This window comes from Biomphalaria glabrata, chromosome 9, assembly GCF_947242115.1.
Source record: "Biomphalaria glabrata chromosome 9, xgBioGlab47.1, whole genome shotgun sequence".
Lineage (NCBI taxonomy): Eukaryota > Metazoa > Mollusca > Gastropoda > Planorbidae > Biomphalaria > Biomphalaria glabrata.
The window spans coordinates 43,917,279-43,930,009 of NC_074719.1; the positions used below are offsets into that span (position 1 = coordinate 43,917,279).

Here is a 12,731-nt window from a genome sequence, read left to right on the forward strand (position 1 = left end):
CCAAGTCGTTCCTCGGATAGGGCCGCAAGGTCTATAGAGAAATAGAAATTGATATTTAATTTTTTTAAAAAATATTTTTAAAGCAGTAATAAAGATTTGGGGGGTTAATGGGTTAAACAGACGTCATAGGCAGCTTGCGTAGTCTACGATGCTAACGTATGTTAGGTCTTCTAAGAAAGTGCGACGCCATGTTATTAGTAGTCTGCCTTGGTTTCACTTTTATCTCTACGGCTTTAATTGTATGGCTGGCTTTGGTAAACGAGTAGTAATAATAGTAATTTAGCTATAATTAATATTTAACTCTTTCTCTCCTAACTGACGATACCAGCGTTGATGCCACCAGATAGTGGTAAATAATTACGGATAGAAAGAGTTAAAGCTTTTTTTTTTAAAAATGTAATTTTTTTTTTATTCTTTACACACTTCACTTGAATTTTTAGAAAAGAAGGAGGAGTCTAGCTGTATCTGGAATGGTCAGAAAACACTGAATTCTGAATAGTTTGACTTGATTAGTTTGTTGTTGTTTTTAAATCTATGGCCTACCATTTAAAATGAGACCTAGCCAAGGTGTTTGACCCGGAGACGCCCGCGTTAAAGTTCTCACACCGCATCGGTCTTGGTATCTTCTCTACTAGGACACTGCATAGATCAGCGGTTTTCAACCTTTTAAGCTCGGCGACCCCTTTTTACAATCCCCCCACTCTGCCGCGACCCCCCCCCTCCCGACACACACATACAGCAAAAGAAGAGTAGACAATAGCAATCCATATTTTCGATGGTCTTAAGCGACCCCTGGCTCATTCGACACCCCCCCCCCAAGAGGGTCGCGACCCACAGGTTGAGAACCCCTGGCATAGATACGAACCTTTTTTTTTGTAGCCAATACCAAACAACTCGGCGAGCGCCGGAGACGAAAACGGCTCGTAGGTAAGTGGGCATGCAGAAATGTCGGTAACATCTACGGGCATGCGCAGTCGTTCCAATGCTGAGGTTAGGTTCTCTTCCTTCTCGTGAAATGCTGTGAAGGTCATGAATATTAGAATCAAGGGCAAACCTGCAGACGATCAGAAAACATTTAAAAAGTTGGCACTATGTATTCTCAGAGAACAATACATCACGTGAAGGTCATGAATATTAGCATCAAGGGCAAACCTGCAGACGATCAGAAAAATTAAAAAGTTGGCACTATGTATTCTCAGAGAACAATACATATGTAACAAGGTTACAAAAGACAGTTTTTGTGGAAACACAAATTCTTAAAATCGGCCCCCCGAAGTGGTCCACCCAGGCAGGCTTCAATATTTTCAGAAAGAACATCCGAATGAAATTATATCAAAGACAAATGAGAGATAAGAATGGAGAAAGAAGGAAACAGATCTTGTGTAGTGCCCCAACGGTCCCGCAGATCAAAGGATAGGTGAAAGTGAATGTAAAGTTAGATGTGAACCTGGCCTAACTAGTTCCCTTTGTGGTCTATAGGGCAGATGATGTAAAGGTCATCTGTTTCTGTGGCCTACGGTTAACGAGGGTGTCACCAACGCCTTTACTTTTCCCCAACTAATGACGGGTACCCCATTAGAGCTAGGTGAACTCAGAGGCGCCCGAAGATCCCGAAATTAAAAATCCCAGTCTTCACCAGGATTCGAACCCCGGTCCCCGGTTCAGCCACCGCGTCTCCAACAATACATATACAATTAATATATATAAATATATGTTTCTTTTTACCGCTTTGGGGTCCACAAAGAAACATTTTTAATTGATTCAAAATCTGAACGCCGAAATGCGCAACTTCCTTTTAAATTTCCGTAATTAATTTCGGTGCATTGCCAATCATAGATATAAAAAAATAAAATACCCTTTTCAGGCTTTGCGATCTATAAGTCACATGATGTAAAGGTCGACTGTTTATATAGTCGACCGTTAAAGTCTTGTGGCTAGGACAATGTTAAAATCGCGTTTACTTTTCCCCAACTTATGTAAGGTACCCATTAGAGAGGGGTGGACTCGGTCACTCAGTAAAGGCCTAAAAATAATGAAATTTAAAATCCCAGTCTTCACCGAAATTCTAGCCCAAGAGACCTCGCTTCGGAAGCTTTATCACTTAGCCACCATGCCCCCCCCCTAGAGCATAAATACACATGTTTAATAATACAAAATAAACTTCCTTCGCTTCATACGTTTTAAAGAATATTTGTTCCCTTTTTATCTCCCTGAAATAGGAAGTAGCCACATGAACGGATGCAAAGTTTATAAAAAAAAAAAGAAATAATTGAATAATTGTTCTTGCACCAGCCAACGTTCTATGAGCGTTGACGTAGTAATTCTAATATTACACATGAGACTGGTTACTGTGTCGCGAATGTCGTAGAATGCTGTGACACATGACAAACATAGATATTACAGAGTGACTTGAATTCACTTTGGCAGACAAAATATAAATTTTATTTGATGACAAATCACTTCTCGGCAGTTACATGATCCAATAAGAAACAAAGTCACATCCGCATAACAGCAGCATCAAATATATCGAACATGTCAAATCCTTCAAAATAGACTTCAAGTAACGTCCGCATAACAGCGGTATCAAATGTATCCAACATCTCGAATTCTCCAAAATAGACTTCAAGTAACGTCCGCATAACAGCGGTATCAAATATATCCAACATCTCGAATTCTCCAAAATAGACTTCAAGTAACGTCCGCATAACAGCGGTATCAAATATATCCAATATATAAAATTCTTCAAAATAGACTTCAAGTAACGTCCGCATAACAGCGGTATCAAATGTATCCAACATCTCGAATTCTCCAAAATAGACTTCAAGTAACGTCCGCATAACAGCGGTATCAAATATATCCAACATCTCGAATTCTCCAAAATAGACTTCAAGTAACGTCCGCATAACAGCGGTATCAAATATATCCAATATATAAAATTCTTCAAAATAGACTTCAAGTAACGTCCGCATAACAGCGGTATCAAATATATCCAATAAATCAAATTCTTCAAAATAGACTTCAAGTAACGTCCGCATAACAGCGGTATCAAATATATCCAATATATCAAATTCTTCAAAATAGACTTCAAGTAACGTCCGCATAACAGCGGTATCAAATATATCGAATATATCAAATTCTTCAAAATAGACTTCAAGTAACGTCCACATCACAGCGGGTAACAGATACTTCAGTAATAACAGTACAGAATAATAACTACTAGAAATACATGTCTCAAGTGACCACTGGCTTCGACTGTCCAAAAGATACTTCTTAACTCAAAATTACTACTTGACTCTCTAAGTCACTACCAAAACATACTACTGTCGAAACAAAACAAAAACTACATCTCTGAGAGCTTATAAAAAGTGTGTGTTTTAGGAAGAGTTTTTTTAAAGCACAATTTGTGAGATGGTGAATAGTTTGAGAAATATAATTGCATTCAAGATTCATATTTTTTTAAAGGGGTTGGGAGAAAATTTGTTGCTACAATTTACCAGACGGAGAGGGGGGTGCGTTATAAAAGAGACCGTCCTAACGCAGTCATAGCTTACCTATAATGCAGTCATAGCTTACCTATAATGCAGGTCATAGCTTACCTATAATGCAGATCATAGCTTACCTATAATGCAGTCATAGCTTACCTATAATGCAGTCATAGCTTACCTATAATGCAGTCATAGCTTACCTATAATGCAGTCATAGCTTACCTATAATGCAGTCATAGCTTACCTATAATGCAGTCATAGTTTACCTATAATGCAGTCATAGCTTACCTAAAATGCAGTCATAGCTTACCTATAATGCAGTCATAGCTTACCTATAATGCAGTCATAGCTTACCTAAAATGCAGTCATAGCATTACTTATAATGCAGTCATAGCTTACCTATAATGCAGTCATAGCTTACTTATAATGCAGTCCTAGCTTACCTATTATGCAGTCATAGCTTACCTATAATGCAGTCATAGCTTACCTATAATGAAGTTATAGCTTATCTATAATGCAGTCATAGCATTACCTATAATGCAGTCATAGCTTACCTATAATGCAGTCATAGCATTACCTATAATGAAGTTATAGCTTACCTATAATGCAGTCATAGCATTACCTATAATGCAGTCAGAGCTTACCTATAATGCAGTTATAGCTTATCTATAATGCAGTCATAGCATTACCTATAATGCAGGTCATAGCTTACCTACAATGCAGACATAGCTTACCTATAGCACAGTCATAGCTTACCTATAATGCAGTCATAGCTTACCTATAATGCAGTCATAGCTTACCTATAATGCAGTCCTAGCTTACCTATAATGCAGTCATAGCTTACCTATAATGCAGTCATAGCTTATCTATAATGCAGTCCTAGCTTACCTATAATGCAGTCCTAGCTTACCTATAATGCAGTCATAGCTTACCTATAATGCAGTCATAGCATTAGCTATAATGCAGCCATAGCATTACCTATAATGCAGCCATAGCTTAACTATAATGCAGTAATAGCTTACCTATAATGCAGTCATAGCATTACCTATAATGCAGTCATAGCTTACATATAATGCAGTCATAGCTTACCTATAATGCAGTCATAGCTTACCTATAATGCAGTCATAGCATTGCCTATAATGCAGTCATAGCTTACCTATAATGCAGTCATAGCTTACCTATAATGCAGTCATAGCTTACTTATAATGCAGTCATAGCTTACCTATAATGCAGTCATAGCATTAGCTATAATGCAGCCATAGCATTACCTATAATGCAGCCATAGCTTAACTATAATGCAGTCATAGCTTACCTATAATGCAGTCATAGCATTACCTATAATGCAGTCATAGCTTACATATAATGCAGTCATAGCTTACCTATAATGCAGTCATAGCTTACCTATAATGCAGTCATAGCATTGCCTATAATGCAGTCATAGCTTACCTATAATGCAGTCATAGTTTACCTATAATGCAGTCATAGCATTACCTATAATGCAGTCATAGCTTACCAATAATGCAGTCATAGCATTACCTATATTGAAGTTATAGCTTACCTATAATGCAGTCATAGCATTACCTATAATGCAGTCATAGCTTACCTATAATGCAGTCATAGTTTACCTATATTGCAGTCATAGCATTACCTATAATGCAGTCATAGCTTACCAATAATGCAGTCATAGCATTACCTATAATGAAGTTATAGCTTACCTATAATGCAGTCATAGCATTACCTATAATGCAGTCATAGCTTACCTATAATGCAGTCATAGCTTACCTATAATGCAGTCATAGCTTACCTATAATGCAGTCATAGCTTACCTATAATGCAGTCATAGCTTACTTATAATGCAGTCATAGCTTACCTATAATGCAGTCATAGCTTACCTATAATGCGGTCATAACTTACCTATAATGCAGTCATAGCTTACCTATAATGTAGTCATAGCTTACTTATAATGCAGTCATAGCTTACCTATAATGCAGTCATAGCTTACCAATAATGCAGTCATAGCATTACCTATATTGAAGTTATAGCTTACCTATAATGCAGTCATAGCATTACCTATAATGCAGTCATAGCTTACCTATAATGCAGTCATAGTTTACCTATATTGCAGTCATAGCATTACCTATAATGCAGTCATAGCTTACCAATAATGCAGTCATAGCATTACCTATAATGAAGTTATAGCTTACCTATAATGCAGTCATAGCATTACCTATAATGCAGTCATAGCTTACCTATAATGCAGTCATAGCTTACCTATAATGCAGTCATAGCTTACCTATAATGCAGTCATAGCTTACCTATAATGCAGTCATAGCTTACTTATAATGCAGTCATAGCTTACCTATAATGCAGTCATAGCTTACCTATAATGCGGTCATAACTTACCTATAATGCAGTCATAGCTTACCTATAATGTAGTCATAGCTTACTTATAATGCAGTCATAGCTTACCTATAATGCAGTCATAGCTTACCTATAATGCGGTCATAACTTACCTATAATGCAGTCATAGCTTACCTATAATGCAGTCATAGCTTACCTATAATGCAGTCATAGCTTACCTATAATGCAGTCATAGCTTACCTATAATGTGGTCATAACTTACCTATAATGCAGTCATAGCTTACCTATAATGCAGTCATAGCTTACCTATAATGCAGTCATAGCTTACCTATAATGCAGTCATAGCTTACCTATAATGCAGTCATAGCTTACCTATCTGCAGGAGAGTGCTTAGAACGTTGCGCCGTAACACTATGGAGTTCTTCCATAGAATGGCTTTTAAATGAACTATAAGCATTGTGGATAGAAAGACCTCTGTCTACTCGACATCAACACTAGTCTGATATAATACAGCTGAGAGAAAAAAAACATCATATAATGATATAAACATACAAGCACAAGGGGCAGAGTGGGTGTCAAAAAAAATCGGCCCTGACATTACCATATATTCCGGCACGCTAGTTGCGTGCCAAAATGATTGGTATGCATTCGTACCAGCCCTCATAAAATCTAAACTTTGACGACCGTATGACTGTTAATTTAACTGAAAAAAAGATTGTAGACTAAAGGTAATTTCAATGCCTTAATTAGTTTGAATTACTTTATTATGACTCTACCATATTGACACGAACGTTTATTGTAGAGGGCGTTTGAAAATTAAGAGTCCTTATTTTGTTAGTTAACGCTTTCTCTCCTAACTGACGATACCAGCATCGATTCCACCAGAATGTGGTAAATAATTACGGAGAGAAAGAGTTAATATATTCTTTGTTCAAGAGATGAAAGCTCACCATAAGTAGCCCCTTACAGTATATGGTTATAGGCTAGTTGATTATTCCGGGAAAGGTGTTAACTCTTTATCCCCGGGATTATTTTTTCACATTCTGCCAGATTTGTTCATTTTTTCATCTCTACATTCTACCCTGTCATGATTAAACTTCAATAACTGTTTAGCTTGTATTCAGAAAACGTTACTTTTAGTATAGAATTATAGGAGAATGCCTGCTCTTTTTTATATAACACAAGTTTATAAAAAAGTTTATAAAGTTTATAAAACCAAAGAATGAATTTAATTTAATGGAATCAAATCAACGATGGAAGAATGTTTCAGACATTGCCATCGACAGATCTTTTTGTCTTTTTTGAGCATTTCATTAGGTTGAGTTTTTTGTATTTTAAGTTATGCAGATCCTAGATCTTTGTCTATCTAGATCTATAGAATTCTATATTTTAAGATTGTATAGATTCCAGGTATGACGGTATGTTTAGCTTTAAACTTATAAATAATTATTTCTAGAATCTAGGCTCTACTAATATAAAATATCTAGATCTACCTGTCTTTGTTTTAATAAGATTAATCAAAATCAAATTATCAGATTGATTTTTAGTCGTATGTTAATGTTCAGTACAAGAAATCCAAAATCAACTTCCAAAAGACATCCATTTGTTTTCTAGTAAAACAACTAGAGTTAGATCTAATCTATTTCTAGAATCTAGAATAGGTCTAAATCTAGAGTTGTAAATAGTTTTAGACCTAGAGTTGTAAATAGTTATCTAAATTATGAACACAATGTTTAAATTGTGTTATCAAAGTTGATAATGTAACCTTCATTCTATCGCTGACCGGGAATTTCCCATTTTCAAAATTTAGAATAGAATATTTAAGTGTGCAAACATGTAGATTTATATTCTCTTGGAGATTTTCAAACTTGACGAAAAAACTATAAATAGCTAGTTTTTGGGTGTATCCGGAGTACAGACTAAAGTGTTGATAAGTGGTTTTTTTATTTCAGTTTTATACTAATTTAGTGCCCTCTTCCAACCTTCACCTATCACTTAGTCTGTTAGGGCACCACACAAGATCTGTTGACCGTACTTCTCCATTCCTGTCTGTCTTATGCCTTGGACATAATCTCCCTCAATGTCAGGCCTCTCCATTCCTGTATGGTGTCTTCCCATCGCTTTCTATGTCTGACTTTTGTTGGCGATTAAGAATCAACTTTTCTAAACTCTTCCCTTTTTTTTTATTTAGCTGTCAAACAGTTCAATTAAGCGGCCTTGACATCGATTGGTTTATCTCGAAAATCCCCAATAATATAGAGATTTTAATCTATGATGGGGAAAATAAATTATGATGAGTTAGCTTTTTGCAGAAGAAATGAATTGTTTGTGATATATGTTTGTAGTAAGACGCAAAGATAAAGTCACATTCCTCGTCCCATATGCTAGGACAAATTTGTACAAACACTCCTTCTTCCCTAGTGCTATTAGAGCATGGAATGGGTTGCCTGAGCTAGCCAGGAAAACCAGTGACTTGGCAGAATTTAAGCCATTGTTTAATATGCATGACTGAATGCATGACGCGTAGGACCTAATCTTCTTTTTTGAAGTAACGTCTGTATTATATAAGATAAGATAATGCTCTAATAGCAATTGTAAAGAAGGATCTCTTTAGAGAATTTGTCCTAACATATGGAATAAGAAACATGCCGTTATCTTTGTGTATTTCTGAGTATGATCCCCCCCCCCCATAAATTAAATAAATACTTGCTGATTTTTTTAATTAATTCATATGTTGTTTCTGACAATAGATCATCGTGCAAAGTTTCAACTTGATCCAAGAATCGGGAAATTTCAGAAAACAAAAAGTGTAAAAGAATCCTCTCAGACAGACAACGGACGGACTGACAGACTGACAGACATACGTAGTGAGCTAATTATAAGGCTTGTTTAACTGAACTTTGTGCTAGACGAATAGGAGCTTAGAAATGAAATCTACAAAGATTAAAAGTATTTTAGTTGTTTTTTGTTGTTTTTTTATAATTCGCTTATCAATATTTCCGTATTCTATACACCGGATATACCATAACGGTTGCTTTTATGGATTTGCGTCCAAAGTTAAAAATCTTCAATTAAAAGAAAAACAAATTCCTATGGCTTCATTTGCGTTCTCACTTACTGAAACTAAAGTCCTCCCGCGCCGTTCGGAGCATTGGGCGGCAAGCTGTCTCCACAAAGATCTGTCACTGGCAAGCCTCCTCCCACCTGGTGTCCACTGTTCTGAGGTCCTGCATGAAGGTGTGTCGCCAATTAATACGAGGACCCCCCTGTTTGCGCTTTCCTCGTATTGTCCTCAATGTCTTCACAACTCTTGGTATGCGTAGTTCATTTTATCGTAGAACATGTCCCGCAAATCTCATGCGACGCTCTGTCACAACCTCACTAAGTGTTCGACTCCCAGTTCGGCATAGGATTTCCCAAGCCCGGGTGAAAAAGGAGGAGGGTTTGGCGTGGGGCTAGCGACCCCACCCTGTAAAACCACTATTGCTACAGAAACGGCAAACTCGACTCATTTGCGTTCAATGTTTATAGATACATTAAACTTATGACTCATGGAGGGTTACTTCACAGCGATTCTTTATTTTCATAAATATTCAGGCAAGAAGTTGTTGCCGTAAGATGTTTACGAGTTGATTTGATACTGTGTTAATTGCTCTTTGGCGGAGGGGTGTTCGAGGGGTTAGGTGCTTGATTTCAGAGCGGAGGTGTCCCGAGGTCAAATCTCGATTTAAAAAAAAAGAGATTTTCACAGGACTTTTAGAGGATTTTTAGTTTATTTAACCAAATGTAACGGTTACATGACAATCACCGGAGAAGTAAAAGCAGCTAGTTGGTTCTTAATTCTGATTGAGTGAAAAAATTAAATGCCCAACCTGGCCAACCAACGCTTTAATATATATTGGAAAAGAGAGTGGAATATTTACAAAGAATGACACACCAAAAGGGAAATTGAAGATTTTAATTATTTTTATCTTAGTCCTACAACAAAAACAACTTTTGCCCAAAGTGCAAACGGAACTTGGGCTGACGAATAGATATTGTCAGTCTTAATGAAATTTAAAGAGTTGCTGTGTCTGATACGTAGGCGTAACATGACGACAATAAAAAAATAGTAAAGGTGATTCTAAAAATAGCACAGGGGAAAATACCCAAACAAACTTATGTTGTTTACTGAAATAATTTACTTCCCTTTTTTGTAGCCTAGAAGAGAAAAAAGAACTAACGAGCGAAAAAAGTGTGAGAAGAGAAGTAGAGAGAATATACAGAGAGAATAGAGAGAAAGAATAAAGATAGAGAAGAGATTCTAGAGATATAGAAGAGAGAGAAGATATATAGAGAGAGAGAAGAGAGAGGAGAGAGAGAGGAGAGAGAAGAGAAAGAGATAAAAAGAAGAAAGAGAAGTGAGAGAGAATGTAATAAGACACAAGAGAAACAAAAACAAAATACTTTTTAAAAAACAAAGCTTATATTAAGTGTAATTGAATCAATTAGTTTGGATCAGTCCTGTACTTTTATGTACAATTGATCTAGACACAATAAAGATGTGCAATTAGAAATTTTTGTACAAATTGTCTTGGCTAGCCGATGACGCCAGTAAGGGGTTCAGTGGTTAGAGTCCTTGTCTGAGTTCTTTTTGACACCATGTTTAGTAATCAATTGTTTCCTTACAATTTCCAGCCAAACATCGATACATTTATTCCTGTTCTGCCCAATCTGGTCAACGTGGCTTCTTTCTCGTTTTTCACGATTTTCCAAAAGTTATTGTAACTAAAATAAACAAGCACAAAAAAGAAAAGCTATCTAGGGGGAAGAATTCCGCACTATATCTCTCAAAAATGTCGAATTCGACATCATAAACTTAACCTGTCATCATAGAAAAAAACACACACACACACTCCATAAAAATACCTACAGCGCTAGTAGTACACAGACCTCAGTAGCAGGCGTAATGCTAGTAGCGCACAGACGTCAATAGCAGGCGTGATGCTAGTAGCGCACAGACGTCAGTAGCAGGCGAGATGCTAGTAGCGCACAGACGTCAGTAGCAGGCGAGATGCTAGTAGCGCCCAGACGTCAGTAGCAGGCGTGATGCTAGTAGCACACAGACGTCAGTGGCAGGCGTGAGACTAGTAGCGCACAGACGTCAGTAGCAGGCGAGATGCTAGTAGCGCCCAGACGTCAGTAGCAGGCGAGATGCTAGTAGCGCCCAGACGTCAGTAGCAGGCGTGATGCTAGTAGCGCACAGACGTCAGTAGCAGGCGTGACGCTAGTAGCGCACAGAGGTCAGTAGCAGGCGTGACGCTTGTAGCGCACAGACGTCAGTAGCAGGCGTGACGCTTGTAGCGCACAGACGTCAGTAGCAGGCGTGACGCTAGTAGCGCCCAGACGTCAGTAGCAGGCGTGATGCTAGTAGCGCACAGACGTCAGTGGCAGGCGTGAGACTAGTAGCGCACAGACGTCAGAAGCAGGCGTGATGCTAGTAGCGCACAGACGTCAGTAGCAGGCGAGATGCTAGTAGCGCCCAGACGTCAGTAGCAGGCGAGATGCTAGTAGCGCCCAAACGTCAGTAGCAGGCGTGATGCTAGTAGCGCACAGACGTCAGTGGCAGGCGTGAGACTAGTAGCGCACAGACGTCAGAAGCAGGCGTGATGCTAGTAGCGCACAGACGTCAGTAGCAGGCGAGATGCTAGTAGCGCCCAGACGTCAGTAGCAGGCGAGATGCTAGTAGCGCCCAAACGTCAGTAGCAGGCGTGATGCTAGTAGCGCACAGACGTCAGTAGCAGGCGTGACGCTAGTAGCGCACAGAGGTCAGTAGCAGGCGTGACGCTTGTAGCGCACAGACGTCAGTAGCAGGCGTGACGCTAGTAGCGCCCAGACGTCAGTAGCAGGCGTGATGCTAGTAGCACACAGACGTCAGTAGCAGGCGTGATGCTAGTAGCGCCCAGACGTCAGTAGCAGGCGTGACGCTAGTAGCGCACAGAGGTCAGTAGCAGGCGTGACGCTTGTAGCGCACAGACGTCAGTAGCAGGCGTGACGCTAGTAGAGCACAGAGGTCAGTAGCAGGCGTGACGCTTGTAGCGCACAGACGTCAGTGGCAGGCGTGACGCTAGTATCGCACAGACTTCAGAAGTAGGCGTGATGCTAGTATCGCACAGACGTCAGTAGCAGGCGAGATGCTAGTATCGCACAGACGTCAGTAGCAGGCGAGATGCTAGTTGCGCACAGACGTCGGTAGCAGGCGTGATGCTAGTAGCGCCCAGACGTCAGTAGCAGGCGTGATGCTAGTATCGCACAGACGTCAGTAGCAGGCGAGATGCTAGTATCGCACAGACGTCAGTAGCAGGCGAGATGCTAGTTGCGCACAGACGTCGGTAGCAGGCGTGATGCTAGTAGCGCCCAGACGTCAGTAGCAGGCGTGATGCTAGTAGCGCACAGACGTCAGAAGCAGGCGTGACGCTAGTATCGCACAGACGTCAGTAGCAGGCGTGACGCTAGTATCCCACAGACGTCAGTAGCAGGCGTGACGCTAGTATCGCACAGACGTCAGTAGCAGGCGTGATTATCGTACGATCGCCTTCTTGTTCGACATTTTTTCCTCCGGATCTTGTTATTTCTTGTTACACAAAAGTTGCCAAAAATAAAAATCACAGTCATCACCAAGATTCGAACCCAGAACTCCCATTACCGCTCAGCCACCGCGCCTCCACATAATAAAGTGGAGAAGAATTCCGTTAGCGGAGACGTTTTAAAAAAATCTTTTAAAAAACGTTTTCAGTCGATAGTGTTGCAGACGTCTCTCGCGAAAACTGTTTATGTTTTAAAAGTCCCTTTTAGATAAACACAAATATAAAATATTTTAATCTGTTAAATGTCGTTAACAGTCTA

General features: G+C 39.2%; 1 protein-coding gene across 2 annotated transcripts in view; it reads right to left on the reverse strand.

Moving 5' to 3' along the window:
* Positions 1 to 7,616, reverse strand: part of LOC106072029 (phospholipid-transporting ATPase ABCA3-like) — a 69,582-nt gene extending 61,966 nt beyond the window's left edge. For both annotated transcript variants that reach the window (XM_056042252.1, XM_056042251.1), the window contains exons 1-3: positions 7,340 to 7,616; positions 6,219 to 6,359; positions 866 to 1,054 (exon numbers count right to left, since the gene is read on the reverse strand). In XM_056042252.1, coding sequence (XP_055898227.1) covers positions 866 to 1,054; positions 6,219 to 6,303 — 274 coding nt within the window. In that variant the 5' untranslated portion in view covers positions 6,304 to 6,359; positions 7,340 to 7,616. The remainder of the gene's footprint in view (positions 1 to 865; positions 1,055 to 6,218; positions 6,360 to 7,339) is intronic.
* Positions 7,617 to 12,731: the final 5,115 nt, after the last annotated feature.